The sequence below is a fragment of the Dendrobates tinctorius genome, unplaced genomic scaffold (genome assembly GCF_039654945.1).
Source record: "Dendrobates tinctorius isolate UK_male_01 unplaced genomic scaffold, ASM3965494v1 ptg000171l, whole genome shotgun sequence".
Classification (NCBI taxonomy): domain Eukaryota; kingdom Metazoa; phylum Chordata; class Amphibia; order Anura; family Dendrobatidae; genus Dendrobates; species Dendrobates tinctorius.
In genome coordinates this window covers 17806420-17825612 of record NW_027361838.1, presented here as the reverse complement: position 1 = coordinate 17825612, position 19193 = coordinate 17806420, and the positions used below count along the sequence as shown (strand labels likewise).

The 19193-nt window shown below is 45.0% G+C and overlaps 1 protein-coding gene across 1 annotated transcript in view; it reads left to right on the top strand.

Moving 5' to 3' along the window:
- The first annotated feature begins 6198 nt into the window (after window positions 1-6198).
- LAMA1 (laminin subunit alpha 1) overlaps window positions 6199-19193 on the top strand; it is a 291968-nt gene continuing 278973 nt past the window's right edge. Inside the window, exon 1 of the mRNA XM_073550937.1 lies at window positions 6199-6384. Coding sequence (XP_073407038.1) covers window positions 6276-6384 — 109 coding nt within the window. The 5' untranslated portion in view covers window positions 6199-6275. The remainder of the gene's footprint in view (window positions 6385-19193) is intronic.

The following is a 19193-nucleotide window of genomic DNA, read 5'->3' as shown; positions in this document are numbered from 1 at the left end:
CAACTGTAGTGAGAGAAGTGTCCGTGGTAAAGCCAGAGCCTTCTGTCCAGGAAGAGAGCAAGACCACGACCTTCAAGTCTGTGATTGACATGACCAAGGACATGCAAGAAGCCTGTGCTGAGGAAGGGGTGCATCAGGCTTTTAAGGATGCCGTCAAAGCGTGTAAGGTGCGCTGGGCGCCTGAGACTCGGCAGTTGGTGATAATATCAGCCAGGGAAGATACAGCAAACCGGGAAGCTGTCCTGAAAGAGATGCATTTACAATGTCTCCACGCCAAACAGTTGGTCAGGCAGAGTAATATGAAAGCTGCTCGATGCCTAGAGTTAGCAAGGGAGGCTATGGATCGGCTGGGTTTGCGGAAAGATGTAATTCCGGTACCCAATGGTCTGATTGGGAGAATCATTGGAAGACTCGGGAAGGTAATGCAAGACCTTGTAAATATCTCCGGTGTGGTGAGTGTGAGGATCCCTCCTGATGATGAAGACCAGGTATCCAGTGAAGAGGGTAGGATTCCCATCATGGTGGTTGGCTCCGTGGAAAGCCTGAGAAACTTTCGGATGCTCTTGGAGTATCGAGTGAGGTACCTGCAAGAGATTGAGCAGTTGAGGCTGGACCATCTGCGGATCAATAAAGAGGTACGTAACACCAGGTGGCGCCAGCCTTCAACCCAAGATGTAAGGTCCCGAAGGGTCCCTCCAAGTAGTGACATGGCAGATGGCCGAAGAATGTCAGCAAGTGGCAGTGCGACGGGCAATACAAGGCTGAGAGACCTTAGCTCCTGTGAGACTAAACAGTGTCTGATGATGCAGACAGACCGTGACTGAAAGGTCAAAGACCAAGGCCGATATTCTGACCGCTGGGGGCGGGGGAGGCCTAACGTAGGGATGAGGCCATATGACAGAAGGAGACGTTCTCTCGACCTATTGGGTAAGGTGTAATGAGTGCGCGGTCTCAAGATCCCGGGGTAATGTTGTGTGTTCAACCCCACAAGTTTGAACAGAGGGGGAAGGTATGTGGTGTAGTGACCACTGTGTCCGCTAGGGGGCGCTGTGTGGGTGTCTCAGGAGAGAGGATGAGTGGCAGGATGCTGAATGATCGTTATGTATCCCAAGGTAGGTGGCCTTGGGATGGAAGCTTGAATATGTGTGTTGATCAGCAGAGGTACTGCTGAGCTTTCGTTACACTGTGTCAGGGAGAGCTTTCCAGGTAGCTAGTGAGATGGGCGCACCAGCTACCTACAAACCAACCTAGGGGCGGGTGTATAGCACGCCATAGTAAAGTATATGTGCATGAATGATTGAAGGACCTGTGATGATCCGGTGGGCGTGGCTACGGACCATATAAGGTGGCCAGGGTAGGTCACATGAGTGAATGCCTGGACCCGGTTGGTCCGTATGGAAGGTCTCGTCTGGGCTGATGTGGCTGCTTTCCTAGCAGCACGTGTGGATGCTGTGTTTAATGGCTGCAAGTGCCTGAGAGTTCCCAGGGAGAGGGAATGGACGTCTGCAGTGTGGTGAAGCAACCATGAGATAACCCGGCCACGGGGTGAGATAACTGGGAGGCTAGATAACCTGCGTATTGTACATTGCATAACCTGTGTGACTACAGGGTTAACAGAGTGGAGCTCTGTCATGGACGCTATGCTGTTGTATATGAACTTTCTGTTGCTGTTCATGGTATATGATGCTTAATAAACCACATGGACTGTTGGAGTTATATGAGAAACCCGTGCCGGACCTGGTTATTTGGCTGCCTAGCAAGTGTCCCCTACCTTAATAACAAGTGCTACTGGGTCGCCCAGGGCTGTGGGGTACTCGGTACTGGGCCGGTGTTAGGGGGATGATGTGTCACAGCAGCGGTGACCCGGTCCGTGGCCCTGGGCCCCAATATCAATGGCGGTGGTGTTTGGTTGTAAAATAAAGTTTGTGACGCCACCCGTGGTATTTGGCAAGTAAGATGGTAAGCCAACGCTGCTTGCAGATCCACTGAGACTGATGGTGTGATGCAGCTAAGATGGTGTAGCTCCCCACAGGTGGAGCTGTAGTCCCAGGGCAGTGTATAGGTGCGATGGAGGAGTAGGGGCACAGAATGGTGTAGATGTTGATACCCCCAATGTGGCGGTGCTGATGCAGGAATGAATGGAGGACACCAGGGCTTGCAGTTTCAAAGCTTTACTCACAGTTCGTAGTGCACACAAGTGACCGCTTCGGTACCGTGTCCTCCGGGACAGAGGCCCAGCCGACCCCCAGGCAAGATAGGGCTCTCCCCGCCAGCACCCCTCCAACATGTGCCTTTGCTGAACGACTCCTCTATAGCGCCTATTGGTGTGAAGAGCTCCAGCACCGTGGTTCTCTGAAGTTCCTCCTGTCAGATGTTCCTAACAACTCTCTCACTTGTATGACAGACAGCTGTAGCCTGCTGCAGGGACTCCCTTCTCCTGAATCCCAGCTCTCTATCCGTTTCGCTGTTGTGTTCCAAATTTTGGATGGGAGTAGTGCATTTACAGCCAACTACTCCACCGGTGTCTGCTGCAGAACCATAAGTGCCCATACAACCTCGGGGACCGGGCCCCGGCCGTGCGCTGAGAACCTATAGGCAGGGTTCCTATCCAACTCACTCCTCCTCTCTGTTCTCCTTCCACTTCGTTCCGTACTTGTCTTTCTTTCTCTTATGGAAATAAAGGTCACAGTTCTATGTCTCTCTCTTTCTCTCTTTCCAGGGACCCTCACTCCTCTCTGAGTGGCTTCCGTCCAGACTGACCTTCTGTTAGCCTGTCTTAGCTCTCTCTGACGGCCCCCTAAGGGATTGCACTCGACTCCCCTCTGGGAGACTGACCTGTAATTCTATCTTTCCCATTCTTTTTATACTAACTCAACCCACCTCCCAGCACATCTCGTGTTACGAAGCAGGGTTCCACGAAGGGTGCTCTGCTACCCCCAGCCTGAAGCTGCTAGGTGTCCCTGCTGAACTATCCTGTGTGTGGGATGCAGGTGTTGGCGTGTGGCAGGGAGTTCCCACCTTACCTGGATGGTGGGGCACTACACCTTAGGAGAATTTGCAGTACCTCTGTGGCGACTGAGCCTCAGGGGCGCCACACTACCTTACAGTAGGCATTTCTTTGGAGGGCCGCACAGCTCTCCATGTGCTAGCCAGACTGTCACTAGGTACTGGGATGAGATCCTCAGACCCATTTTTAGACCATATGTAGGTGCACTGGGCTCTGGATTCCTTCGGATGCATGACAATGCTAGGCCTCAAGGGGCTGAATTATGTTAGCAGTTCCTGCATGATGAAGGCAATGATGCTATGGACTGGCCTGCCCGTTCTCCAGACCTGAATCCAATTTCGCACATGTCTCATTTCATTCACCAACGCCATGTTGCACCACAGACTGTTGCGTAGTTGTTTGATGCTTTAATCCAAGTCTGGGAAGGAGATCTCCCAGGAGAATATCCGCCACCTCATCAGGACCATGTCCAGGCATTGTAGGTAGGTCATACAGGCATGTGAAGACCACACACACTGCTGAGAATCTTTTCCTTGTCTTTAGGCATTTCCACTGAAGTTGGATCAGCTTGTAATTTGATTTTCTGCTTTGATTTTCAGTATTATTATTATTATTTAATATTATTATTATGAGTATCATTCCAAATCCAGACCTCTGTAAGATATTAATTTTGATTTACATTGATCATTTTTATATTGTCTTGTTCTCAAAGCATTCCACTATGTAATGAATAAAGATTTTCAACTGGAATATTTCTCTCAGTGATAATTAGGATATGGTATTTTAGTGTTTTTTTGAGCAGTGCTGCTCAATGTACAGTATATCTATTCTTATCACTAGGCAGGAATGTGTTGGGCTACAGTAAAGTAATATATTGTGTGGTGTAATGACCACTGCGTCCACTAGGGGGCGCTGTGTGGATGTCCCAAGAGTGTGAGTGGTTGAAGAGCCATTATGTATCTCAAGGTGGGTGACCTTGAGATAGAGACATATGGATGTTTATGAACGCTATTGTAAAGTATATATGTCTGTGTGAAGGACCAGTGGTGAGGTCATGGTCATGTGACCCGGTGGGCATGGCTGTGGACCATATGATGTGGCCAGGTTAGGTCACATGGAGTTGAATGCTGGGACCTGATTGGTCCAGTTTGGAAGGTCCCGTGAGGGGAAGGATCTCCTCACTAACAGCCTGTGGAGCGGCTGTGTGTGTAATGGCGGCCAGCGTCTGAGAGTCCCTGAGGAATGACTGGATGTCTGCAGCCTGGAGAAACAGCCATATGGGAACCCTGACGTGGGTGAGATAGCCCTGGGGCTAAATAGCCTGTTTAATGGACGCTATGCTGTAATGTGAAGCTATATAATGGACGCTACGCTGTTGTATATTGCTGCTGTGGTTTATGATGACAAATAAACCTCATGGACTGTTATGGCTTATGAAAACCCGAGTTGGATCTGATTGTGTGGCTGCCAAGCGAGTGTCCCCCAACCTTGAATGACAGCGCTACCTCACAATTGACAGTACGCAAACAAACATGGAAAAAAACGTATAAAATATAAAATTATAGGAAGATTCTTTCATTTCATATTAAGTTACTTGATCTGAAGGCTACTGCACATGGTATATGAAGAGTCAGCAATTTGTGGGTTTAAAGCTTTGAAAAAATTACAGTTCCCGGTGCACTGCATGTTACTGGTCCACAAAAGATAGATATTATTAGGACTCAATTAATGCAATAAAATAAGATAGTGCTATAATGATAGTGCTCCCCATTTTTATTATTAGCAGAAATTCTTCAATTATGTAGTTATTTCTACATACATGGACGTGGACCTGTTTAAGGCAATTATTTGGACATTTAGACAAGGTGTAGATGAGCGTAGTTTCTCTCATCTGAGAGAATCGGATCAATTTTGTTAATCAGACTATGATCAGACTCTGGTCATAACATGAGCATAATGTTATCCAATTCTCTTGGATGAGGAGAAGATGGAGAAAAATATTTCTCTTTCTTCTCTATTCTGACAGTCCATGGAAATCGGCCATCTTGCACGGCAGAGCGTGATCCGAATATCAGATCAAACCCAGGCATGCATCCATTTTTTTCCTCCAACTTGCTCTGACCATGGAAAAAATCTGACATGTGCACGGCCCCATAGAATAACATTGGTCGGAGTGTAATCCGATGGTTTGTCAGATCACACTCAGATGGAAAATACAGTCATGTGCCCGAGTCCTTAGACGCTACATGGTTGCTGATTAGTGTTCTGCCGGCTAAACGCCTTGTTGACCAACCATTTCAGATGGATGAAAGATGTTTTGCCAATATGATTCTCTGATTTATAGCAAAAAAATAAATGGCATACTATACTAAATGCTGAACTAAACCTAACAAATAATGTCCACTATATTCCATGTTTTATTGTGAACTGGCAACCAATAAAACATGAGCAATAGAGACAATAATAGTAACCTTCATCTAGATAGCGCCAAAAATGTATTCCAAATGCCTAGAAAATCAGCTATGAGAAAAAAGAAGCCTGTCCATCAAGGGCAGCACGGTGGCTCAGTGGTTAGCACTGTTACTTGGGGGTCCAGAGTTCAAATCCCACCAAGGACAACATTTGTAAGGATTTTGTATGTTGTCCCTGTGTTTGTGTGGGTTTCCTCAGGGTTCTCCGGTTTCTTCCCACATTCCAAAGACATACTGATAGGGAATTTGGATCGTGAGCCCCATCGGGGACAGTGATGATAATGTATGTAAAGCGCTGCAGAATATAATGGTGCTATATAAGTAAAGCATAATAAGAAAACTACTATGTTAAAATGTAGAACTGTATATATAGTTTATGGAATTGCTGTGTCACCTCACAGCAATTGAAACCCAAAATAATGATCCAACAAATGGGGTTTCCTCTGGATGCTGGACACTGCTGGATCACACCACATCTCCCTGGAGGGAGGAAGGGAGGAAGGTTTCTGTTAATACCTCATTCTCCATCTCAGGACACCACAGCTCAGAGCCTGCCTGCCACAACTCCTCACTATGTAACAGGCTCCAGGTCACACAATGAGAATACACACAGATGGAGACACAGGGGCTGCTTGTTTGCTCTGTACACCCCCTTCTCTAACTCCATGGTTCATCCCACTGCCCTCTTCCCCCCACTCAGGAGGACTTTGGATGGGAGAAGGTTGTGAATGAGAAGTAGTGATCTGCAGAGCTGCTGCCAGGGAGTGCACAGGACCCTGATCACGGGTGACAGATAGATGAGTGGGCTCCCTCCCCTGTCCTGCACCCACCTCCAGGCAGCCATGCCCTGCCAGCTGCTGCTGCTGGTTCTGATGCTCAGTGCTGGAGTCCAGTGCCAGCTGAGAGGTGAGCATGTACCTGCACTTGTATGCCAGCGGTAACTTTAACCCCTTCTTATGCCTGAGATGTAGAGAATGAATGATGAAAGTTCCCTCCAAAGTGGCTGCTCCTCCTGGATGAGCTGCTCTCCCTCCATGGGGCACAATGCTGCTCACTTGGACTGCAGCTCCCTGGCATTGTGCTCACGTCCTGTGCACCAGGCTGGTGGGAGAGAGGACGGGGAGTCTCCAGATGTTCCTGCATGGTCACTGAGTGCCTGGAGCAGGGCAAGTCATGGGGAAGGTCCATACACTGCAGTGGTCCGTTGTGTGTAGTGGTGTATGCCTGGGATGAGTGCCCATAGGGTTCATGGGTATCGTGTCGTATAGTTATAGCAATTGTGTGCAGAAATATTCGATAACTTAAAAAAACAACACAATGGAAAATCTGAACAAACATAAAATTGTATTTCATTTGTATAATGTGTCTTTTCTCTCTCTCCCAATCTTCATATCTTCCTATTATCTATCTAGCCGTCATCTATCTATCTATCTATCTATCTATCTATCTATCTATCTATCTATCCATGCTTCTATCTATCTATCTATCTATCTATCTATCTATCTATCTATCTATCTCTGTTTGTCATTCATCCATCTATCTAGTATATGTTCAGAAACAGACCCTGGAAGCTTTAGCAGAAAGTTAGATGAGACTCAGTGGCAAACTTTTATACCAGTTGTATCATTTCATGTTTGTCTTTCATTGATCATCTTCTGGTGATCAAGCACCATATTACTCTCACCCTATTCTACCTCTATTTATCCATCTTTTTTATAAAGAAAAGCAAGCAGCACTACTGAAACCGACTTTCCAGTGAAGATACATTATCACCTATTTGCTGGATAGGTGATAATAACCTATAGGTTGTTGGTGGTCCAACCTCTAGGACGTGCACCAGTCTGTAGAACAAGACACGTTTATCCCCATTAGAAAGGAGCAGTAGTGTGCATGCCCAACCACCACCAGGGGGCTGCCGGAAAAAAATGCTAAGAGAATGAATGGAGCATCTACAGCACCACTCCATTCTAAATGTGGATAATGGGCAAAAACGTACCATGTCTTGCCCATCGGTTTGGATTGAATCTCAACTGATCTATAAAGTATCACCTATCCCATGGATTGCACAGTCACTTTTATGGAATACCCCTTTAAAATATGAACAGGATGCAAGTATTTGCTCGAGAAAAGCTCAGACATGTTTGGCAGCCGAAAGTGTCACATCACATGGGTGAATAAGCTAGATTCTATCCATCTATCTATCTATCTATCTATCTATCTATCTATCTATCTCTGTCTTTCAATCTATAATTCTGTCTTGTCTATCTATGCATACATTTATAAATATTAGTGATGAGCGAACATGCTGGATAAGGTGTTATCTGAGAATGCTCTTGTGCTAACCGAGTGTCTTCACCGTGCTCGAAAAATATGTTTGAGCCCCCCGCGGCTGCATGTCTCGCGGCTGTTCGACAACTTCAACACAGATTACAGAACGCTGTAGATAAGCCCCTGATGGCGGTGGCCGCATCTTATATACGAAAAAATAGGTGACAGATTCCCTTTAAACGGGTTGTCTGGTCTTAAGCTATCAATATGCCACAACTCTATGTGACTGCAGACTTATGAATCCTCCCATCGCACACGGCCCTCTGAGGATTCTCCGGTGCCAACGCCGGGAGCCGGCGGTTATGTGACAGCAAGTATGTGATCTTCCCCATTCCGACTAGACGATGTATCCGACCTCACTCAATACCCCTGCTTTGCACACACACGCACGCAGACTTGTAGCTTATGACCGGACAACCCCCTTAAGTCTCTACATGAGCCTATACATGGAAATTGGCCAATGGCATGTAGGTCTAATCAGGCTGTGTGTGTTAATAATGCTGGTGACACAGATATCTGCAGCTTTTGTCAGGTGTAAGTTATTAGTCTCATTTGCGTTGAAACTCATTCACATGTCTGATTTTCACTTATGAGTGCTCTCCGTCGTTTTCACGGACAACACTCATGCCTATGATATTCTATGGGGCTGTGCACATGTCCGAATTTTTCCTCGGACTGAATGGTTTGCAGGAAATATCAGAGACCTGTCCGATTTTTTTCCCTTAGGCTGAGTGGTCTGCTGAAAATATCGGAGATGTCCGATTTTGATCCAATCATCAGGTCAAAATCGGCAATGCAAGTCAGGGTCCGTGAAAAAATCGGACCTCAAATCAGGTGACATCTGAGTTCCGTACAATTTTCATGGAATGTCAGCATGGAGAAGGGGGGCATACATTTTTTCTATCCTCTGGTTGTACTCAGACCACTCTAATCAAACTCCGTTTTTCTTGCATGTGAGAGAAACGGCCGTATGAATAAGCAGTGAGCCCTTATAAGAGGTCATAGTGTCTAATTCTTCATCAGTCATTATCTATAATTGAAATATGTACAATCAAATCTACTTTTTTATTGCCTGCTTCACAGTCACACTAGCATGGCATGGAATGATTGACATAGAATTAATGGAAAAGTCAAGTCCTCATAGTAAGCCTACTTGCACATAGCTTCAAAAATGTGATTCCAGGTTTGAGATGTTATCTCCCCCTGCTGAGGAATGTATCAGAGAATGATAACAGATTATATGTGCATTCCAGCATATGCTGCATAGCGACTAGTATTGTAGGGCTTTAAGATATAATTTAAGTAACAATAATTCTAATTATAAAAATAGACTACCTATACTTAATTTATACCAGCCAAAATTCATCATTTCTTCCTCTCACTGCCTATACTGTGGAAAGGCCTATCAGAACATGTGGTGAGGAAATTGATTCCCAATATTCTATGTTGTGCATATTATGATATAATTGACATTTGTGGCTAACATAATTGCATTCATTCCGCCGTTCTCTACATTAAAGAGACTCCATATGGTTTACATTATAAATCTATGTGAAAGTGCCTTCAAGACAACAAAACTTCCTGATAATGGAAATGAATATTTTCTTTATTTCTCGTTTGTATTCTTTTCGTCTTCGTTTTGAAATATTGAATAGTTCTAACACACAGATTATTTGTATGTACACACAGACACAGCAGGAAAATCATGGCTGTATTTCGTGTTATCAGTAATGTAAACCAGCTGTGGATTAGCTAGTCTTTGTTCTCTATAGGAGATGACTCCTAAAAAGAATAGCCTTGGGCTACATGTTTGGGGGAGGTGTGTACGTTTTGTGAATGTCTCTGAACCTATTGGCCTCAGCTCATCGTTCCTGGTAGATTGCCGGATAGTTAATGGCCCAGTAGCACAAAGTTTTAGTTAAAAGTGCTCAAACCTTCAACACCTTGGAGATTCTTTGATGCAAGCCTTATGGGATTCTACAGGTTTCCCCCGAATATAGATGGGAACTGACATCTTCTCACGTAGAGGTGAAATATTCATTTTGGAATATATCTATCTAAATTCTCATTATGAAGACTCTACAAACAATCCCTTTTGCACTTCATTACATACTGTGGAATTAGTTTTTTTTCCCTCTCTTGAAGGCCATCTGGGCCTTGAGAGTGAGCGTAAATATTTCTAAGTTTAAACATTAATTCCACAAGTCACCCTGGTTCTGCCACAGACACTTAGGCCACGTGCACACTTAACGTATTTGGTGAGTTTTTTACCTCAGTATTTGTACGTCAAAATCAGGAGAGGAATAATCAGAGGAGAAGTATAATAGAAACACGTCACCACTTTTGTGTTTATCGCCCACTCCTGGTTTTGGCTTACCAATACTGGGGTAAAAAACTCACCAAATACTCAAAAATGTGTACGCGGACTTAGCTTGAGTGAAGACCTAACTTGATTCTAGATTCACATGCAGTTTTTTAGGAGGATTTTGATAGAGATCTGCTCCAAAATTCCTCTTTAATAACACCTTCAAATACACTTTAGGCCCTTTTACATTTAGCGATGCACCAGCAATCCGACCAGCGATATGACCCGGCCAGGATCGCTGGTGCATCGCTAAATGATCGCTAGCGAGCTTTCACACAGGAAGATCTCACAGCGATGCAGCAGCGACGCAGCGCACGATACTCACCTTTTACACACAGCGATCCTGGCGTCCTCCCGCCCGCGTCCACACGTCGCTCGTCATCACAGCAGGAAGCCCAGCCCAGCAGGAAGCGCCCGACGAGAAATGGAGCGGGACATTCTCGCGCGATCAGCGATGGACAGCGGGGGAGCCGGTCGGAGGTAAGTATCACACATAGCGATATCACTAGCGATATCGCTATAACGTCACAAAACCAGTGACGTTTTAGCGATATTGCTAGCGATATCGCTATGTGTAAAACCCCCTTTTGAATACTCTTCCTATCCATTTCAAAGATAAATCCTGTGATGTTCCTAGGAGGAGGGTTTTTTTTTTAGCATTTTATTTTCAGTGAGGCTTTGAAAACATGGCAGTGTAAATAAAGAAGTCACATGTCACTTCTTTAAGACAGATTCCCATTGGAATCCACTCCAAAATTAACACTTTTAAGTCAAAAGTTAAAAAAAAACTGTGGAATAACAATTGAAAAACCTGTTGAATTTTGCTTCAGGAAACGCTTTAGGAAAAAGAAAAAACACATTTAAAAGCAATAAAAAAAGAGAGTTTCGTGAGGTGAATTTTTCTTGAAAAGCCTGTTTGATTTTTTCGCCTTCAAAAACTTCTGTGTGAACTTAGCCTAAGGATATTTGTTATTTTAAAGAATTATTTACCAGGAAAATGTACAAAACTGCAATGCTAGAATACCGAGCAAATTACTCAGGGGCGGACACAGACTGTAGTGGGCCCCTGTGCAAGAAATTTTTCGGGGGCCCCCCCGTCCTTCATAGAGCAACAAAGTTATGTAAACATATAGATAGGTAATATATATAGGCACCCTCGTTTCCCCTTCATAATGCTCTTCCCCATATGCGGTCAACTTTTGGCATAGTGCTTCTCGCCCTATGTGGCCCCCCAGTTTATGCTGCTTCTCTCCATGTGACCCCCCCAGTTTATGCTGCTTCTCCTCCTATGTGGGCCACCCGATTCATGTTTCTTCTCCCCCCATGAGCCGTCCCATTCATGAGCCGCCAAGCATCTCCCCCAGGGCCCCCCCCATTCATGAGCAGTCATGCTTCTCCCCAGGGGCCCCCCATTCATGAGCAGCCATGCTTCTCCCCAGGGGCCCCCCTATTCATGAGCAGCCAAGGCCATGCTTCCCTTCTCCCCGGGCCAGGGGCCCCCATTCATGAGCAGCCAGGCCATCATGCTTCAGTTCTCCCCCCAGGACGGAGCCCCCCCAAAATCATGCCTGCCATGTCCAGTTCTCCCCCACCCCAGGAGCCCCCCAAAATCATGCCTGTGCCTCGGTCCCAGTCCCTTAGGCCTGCTCAGCTCTGGTAGTACTCTTACCTAGAGCAGGCAGGGCAGGCCAGACCAAGAGGATCCATCCATTCCACACTGTCCAGTGTCCGCACTCTGCACATTCCTGAACTGCTGCAGCATATGGGCAGGGGCAGGGCTGCCACTAGGAATTTCAGGGCCCCATACTGGGAAAATTTTTGGGGCCCCTGTAATACTCCGCCCAGGCTCCACCCTTCAAACTGTCCACAGTCCCACCGCTCTCTCTTGGAAAACTCCACTTCTCACCAATCACACATTAACAGTTCCCATCACCAGATCACACATATAACCGGCAGATTTTTTTTTTTCGCCAAAATATTTTTTAAGCCGCCATCACAACACTGTAGACACTTTTGGCCGAGCTCTACTCTACTGTAACCTATTAAATATTTGTTAAAATATGCAATACAATTTAGGTACATTTGTATTTATTTTTCAGTTTTTAAAATGACCATTAATATCACATACAATGGACAAATGCCACCACACCATGACCAGACACAATATTACCGCTACATAGTGACCTATAATTAATACCACATACAAGGAACAAATACCGCCACACCAGGACCAGACTATATATTACTACCACAGTGACCAAATAATATCACATACAAGGAACAAATACCACCGCACCATGACCAGTGCCATTATACACAGTGGATCTGTACTTACTATCAAGTGTCTGTGTACCGGTAATACAGTGATTAATGACGTTATACACAGGAGCTCTGTATATAACTTACAGGTAATACAGTGATCACAGGTGACATTATCCACAGGACCTCTGTATATAGTATACAGTATATAGTGTCAGTGTATAGGTAACACACTAACTCACCAGTGACGTCTCTAGGTAAAGTCCTTCGTCTTTGCTTTTCATCTTTCATCCAGCACAAATCGCCATCACTTCTTCCAGCCAGGGCTCGTCTCTGCAGGAAATAACACAGTTATCTAGAGCTCCACTTGCAGAACACATTACTTGTTTTTTTCCCAACTTCTACATTACATCACATGAAGAAAAAAAGGCAGCATAGCATCACTCTACACAGTATCAGGACTGCCCCCCCATTTAAAACAGTATACTCAAAAAATAAAATAAATACATCACTGCAGTAATAATGTCCTTTAATTAGCCCCTATGGTAATAATATCCCCATCCTGGCCCCCGTGTGTCTCATTCCTGGCTTCAGCCATATGTTCTCTCATCCCACCCTCATGAGTATCCATTGTGCCCCATATGATCTCCCCATCTGTCTCCATCGTATCCATCCTGCTCCATGATCCTGCCCCATCTGTCTCCAATCCTGACCCATGTCTCCATTTTGCCCTGTTTCCAATCATGCCCCTTGTGTCTTTCATCCTGCACCCTTTGTCTCCAATCATGCCCCCTGTGTTTGCAATCATGCCCCCTGTACCTGCAATCCTGCCCCCATGTCTTTCATCCTGCCCCCTTTGTCTCCAATCATGCCCCCTGTATCTGCAATCCTGCCCCCGTGTCTCCAGTCCTGCCCCTGTGTCTCCAGTCCTGCCCCCGTGTCTCCAGTCCTGCCCCCCGTGTCTGCTATCCTGCCCCCAGTGTCTGCCATCCTGCCCCCTGTATCCAATCCTGCCCCATCCACCCTGCCCCAATGTTTCCATCCTGCCCCCTATGTTTCCATCCTGCCCCCAATGTCTCCAATCCTGCCCCATCTCCTTCCTGCCCCGTCTCCATCCTGCTCCCATCTCCATCCTGCCCCATCTCCATCCTGCCCACAATGTCTCCAATCCTGCCCTATCTCCATCTTGCCCCGTCTCCATCCTGCCCCCAATGTCTCCAATCCTGCCCCCATCCTGTCCCATCTTCAATCCTGCCCCATCTCCATCTTGCCCCCAATGTCTCCAATCCTACACCCCACCCATGTCTCCAATCCTGCCCCCTGTCTCCAATCCTGGCCCCAATGTCTCCATCCTGCCCCATCTCCATCCTGTCCCTAATGTCTCCAATCCTGCCCCCAATGTCTCCAATCCTGCCCCCGTCTGCATCCTGCCCCATCTGAATCCTGCCCCGTCTCCATCCTGCCCTATCTCCATCCTGCCCTGTCTCCAACCTGCCCCCAATGTCTCCATCCTGCCCCGATGTCTCCATCCTGCCCCGATGTCTCCATCCTGCCCCATCTCCATCCTGCCCCATCTCCATCCTGCCCCATCTCCAGCCTGCCCCCAATGTCTCCAATCCTGCCCCCAATGCCTCCAATCCTGCCCCCAATGCCTCCCATCTTGCCCCCAACTCTATCCTGCCCCATCTCTATCCTGCCCCATCTCCATCCTGCCCCATCTCCACCCTGCCCCCAATGTCTCCAATCATGCCCCGTCTCCAATCCTGCCCCTGTCTCTATCCTGCCCCTGCCTCCAATCCTGCCCCATCTCCATCCTGACCCCAATGTCTCCAATCCTGCCTATCTCTGTCTTGCCTCCTCCGTCTCCAATCTGCCCTGGCAGGATGCAGACACATGGTCCATGGTCCATGTGTCTCCATCCTGCAGGGAAACATAATAAATAAATTTAAAAAAAAACAACAACTTTCTTCTTACCTGGCCGTGCTCCTGCTGGAAGATGCAGCTCCTGTGTGAGCTCAGCTAAAAGGACCTGTGGTGATGTCATCATCATGTGATCAGGGGGCGGAGCTGATCAATGGTGAAGGCCTTTGATTAGCTCCGCCCCCTGATCACATGACGATGACATCACCACAGGTCCTCCAATGCTTCGGCGCTGCTCTCCTCTCCTCCTGCGCTCCATATGGCTAATTTGAAAATTGAATAATTAGCCATGAGGTGCAGGAGGCTGGAGGGGCCCCCTCTCCCATGGGGCCCCCGTTCAATGAACTGGCTGCACGGGCGGTTGGTCCGCCCCTGATATTACTTATTATTTTAATGGTTTTGTGTGCACTTTCAAAAGTAACAATGTGCTTTTAATGGTGTAATCTTGTGAACGTGTGATGATAATGGGGATCATTACAATCTACGAGAAGATCATTGTATGACTGTATCAAATAAACTTGTTCATAACGGAGTCAGGAGTCAGCCAAGCAGCCATTAAATATTTAGCTATCGCTTCATGAAACATACAGTTATATATATATTTGGACAGAGACAACATTTTTCTAATTTTTGTTCCAGACATTACCACAATGAATTTTAAACAAAACAATTCAGATGTAGTTGAAGTTCAGACTTTCAGCTTTCATTTGAGGGTATCAACATTAAAATTGGATGAAGGGTTTAGGCGTTTCAGCTCCTTAACATGTGACACCCTGTTTTTAAATTGTGAAGAGAATTTGTATTCAGTCCCCTGTAGTATGATACCACTAAATGAAATCCTGAGTGACCAATTGGCTCTAGACGTTACATTATTAATAATACCTGTGTGTAATTTATTCTCGGTACAACTACAGCTATTCTATGAATGCTTCATAGGTTTGTTTAACAACATTAGCGCTCAAACATCATCATAAAAACCAAGGAACACACCAGACAGGTCAGGGATAAAGTTGTGGAGAAGAGTAAAGTAGAGTTAGGTTATTAAAAAAAAAGCAGCCCAAGTTCTAAACATCTCACGGAGCACTGTTCAATACTTCATCCAAAAATGGAAGGTGTATGGTAAAGCTACCAAGACATGGTCGTCCACCTAAACTGACATTCCAAAGAAGGAGAGCACTAATTAAGAAAGCAGCCAAGAGGCCCTTGGTCACTCTGGCCTTTATGAAAGAGTGGAAATAAGAAAGCCAGATTTGAAAGCAAGCCATTAGAAGTCCTGTTTGTAGTTTGCAAAAAAGCCATATGGAGAACACAACTAGCATGTGAAAAGAGGTGCTCTGATCAGATTAGACCAAAGGAGAACTTTTTGAGCTAAATGCAAAGCACTGTGTGGTGGACAACTAACACAGCACATCACCTTTTTTTCAGGTTTAAATTTTTAAATATTTAGAATACCATGTAACATTTCATTTATACTTTTCAAATACCTGATACTTTGTTATGGTATATCACATAAAACCCCAATAAAACACTTTTAAGTTTATGAATCTAACATAAAAAATGTGCAAAAGTTCAAGGGGTATGAATACTTTTTCAAGGCACTGTAACTACTGAGAAAAGTTCCACATATTGTCAGGCACAGAAAACAGCTGACTTTGCAGAGTAAGGTAGCAGCCAGCCAGGATTTCCTATGCTGACCAATGAATGTCCTTATAATTGAAAAACAGCAGATTCCACTAGTCCTGGTCTTCACAGCGCTGCATCAGGTGATTAAGAGGTGTCTCCCTCCCTATGTACACTGCAGTGAGAGACCTGTCAATAACCTTGAGCAATGCAGGGAATAGATTGCAGGGTGCAGCGCTGGAGATCCTCATCTTTGACTATAGTCTTAAGAGCTATAAAATATATTCCCTTGTAAACCCCAAAGTGTTTCAGAGAACAATGTACCTGGCTACTATCAAGCAGGTAGGATCTGGTGCATGGTGACCCTTGGTTTGGGCAGCATGAATCAGCTAACACTTTCCCTTTAATAGATAGAACAGTTGTGCTCAAAGGTATTTTTGCTTTTTTGGCCTTTTTTCAGAGAATATGAATGATAACACCAAAACTTTTTCTCCACTCATGGTTAGTGGTTGACTGAAGCCATTTATTGTCATGCTACTGTGTTTTCGCTTTTTATATCACAATGAAAACATCCAAAAGACCCTGATCAAAAGTTCACATACCCCATTTCTTAATATCGTGTATTGCCCCCTCTAGCATCAATGACAGCTTGAAGTCTTTTGTGGTAGTTGTTGATGAGGTACTTTATTTTCTCAGATGGTAAAGCTGCCCACTCTTCTTGGCAAAAAGCCTCCAGTTCCTGTAAATTCCTGTGCTGTCTAGCATGAACAGCGTGCTTTAGATCTTCCCAAAGTGGCTCAGTGATATTGAGGTCAGGAGACTGAGATGGCCACTCCAGAACCTTCACTTTGTTCTGCTGTAGCAAATGAAAGGTCAACTTGGCCTTGTGTTTTGGATCGTTGTCATGTTGGATCGGCCAAGTACGTCCCATGTGCAGCTTCCGGGCTTAAGATTGTAAATTTGCCTTCAGGATTTGCTGATAACATGCTGCATTCATATTAACTTCAACTTTGTCCAAGTGTACTGTGCCTTTTTAGCTCACACATCCCCAAAACATCAGCGGTCCACCTCCATGCTTTACAGTAGGAATGGTGTTCCTTTCATCATAGACCTTGTTGACCTCTGTCCAAATGTAACATTTATGGTTGTGGCCAAAAAGTTCAATTTTGGTCTCATCACTCCAAATTACCTTGTTCTAGAAGTTTTGAGTCTTGTCTATGTGCTGTTTTGTGTATTGTGGCGACATACTTTGTGGCATTTGCGTAGTAATGGCTTTCTTCTGGTGACTCGACCATGCAGCCGATTTTTCTTCAAGTGCCTCCTTATTGTACATTATTGTTATTATTATTAATATTTATTTATATAGCGCCATTGATTCCATGGTGCTGTACATGAGAAGGGGTTACATACAAATCACGGATATCACTTACAGTAAACAGACTAACAATCAGACTGATATAGAGGGGAGAGAGGACCCTGCCCTTTCGGGCTTACATTCTACAGGATGGTGGGGAAGGAGACAGTAGGTTGGTGGGTTGCATCTTAAAACAGCCACACCGCTAGTTTTCAATGAGTCCAGTATTTCAGCTGATGTTAGTTGTGGGTTTTTCTTTGCATCCCGAACAATTTTCCTGGCAGTAGTGGACAAAATTTTTGTTGGTCTACCTGACTGTGGATTTGTTTTTACAGAGCCCCTGATTTTCCATTTGTTAATCACAGTTTGAACGCTGCTCACTGGCATTATCAATTCCGTGGATATCTTTTTGCATCCCTTTCCTGTTTTAAACAGTTCAACTACCTTTTCCCATAGATCCGTTGACAATTGTTTTGCTTTCCCCATGACTCACAATCCAGAAACATCAGTGGTTGGACGAAAGATGTAAGAGCCTGTCTGGATCCCAGAAACTCACTCAGCTTTTATGCACACACACTGATTACAAGGAAACAGGTCATAGGTGACGATGTTACCTTTAGTAGCCATTCAAACCCATTTGTGTCAACTTCTGTGCATGTTATCAGGCCAAAATCACCAGGGTATATAAACTTTTGATCAGGGTCATTTGGATGTTTGGGTTGTCATTATGATTTAGAAAAGAGAAAACACAGTAGTTTGACAATAAATTACTTCACCCAACCACTAACCATGAGTGGAGAAAAAGTTTTGGTGTTATTCATATCCTTTCAAAAAAGGCCAAGAAAGCAAATATTCTGCCGGGGTATGTAAACTTTTGAGCGCAACTGTATAGATAATATTTTCTACATTAACCCCTTTAGCAGTAGTACAAAATGGGGTATTGTTAAGTTTATGCATTTCCAGTTCAAGTAGTTACTCAAGCAATAGTTAATATAAGCTGCTGAATTACAGCGAAATCAGAGCTCTAAAATAGTTGTGCAACTTCAAGTCACCGACAAGGTGCACAAATGTTTTTGGTTGCACGTCTTTTCAGAGAACTGCTGTTGCACCATGTAGCCTCAGCCTAATAGTGTATGGACACCAAAGGTAATGAATATTATTATATCTATTGTGCTCATGAGCTGCAATGTGGACTGAAGTTAAGCAAGTAACAGTAGATTCACTATGCAACATTTTCATGGGTCACCAATGTCAGATTTCCCTTCCAATACATTGACACAGTTTCCCATAATATATTGCAAAGCAGATCCTATTTATTACATTACTATAGAGCTCCTTAGGCCTGTTTCACACTTGAAATGATTTCAGGGTTAAATTTCCTCCTGACTTCATTCCTCCGGGAATGCGCTGTATAAAAATGCGGATCCTGCAGTAAAAAAAACCTTACATGGTCCGTCCAGGCATCTCGGCGGACGACAAATTGACGGATCCGCAAAAAAACGGATCCAACGGATGGCCATCCGTCAAGATCCGCCGGTAATGCAAGTCAATGGGGAAAAAACGGATCCGCCAAAAAAAATGGCAGATCCGTTTTTTTGCAAAAACGGCGGATTTTGACTGATGGTCAAAAACGGAAGTGTGAAACAGGCCTAAGTCATGAATAGTGATGAGTGAACGTGCTCGGATAACGTCTTATCCGAGCACTCTCGGGTGTTACCTGAGTATCTTGGGCGTGCTCGTATATTATGTTTGAGTCCCAGCAGCTGCATAATTTGCTGCTGTTTAGACAGCCTAAACACATGAGGAGATTGCCTGTTTGTTAGGGAATCCCCGTTTATGTTCAGGCTATCTAACAACCGCAAATCATGC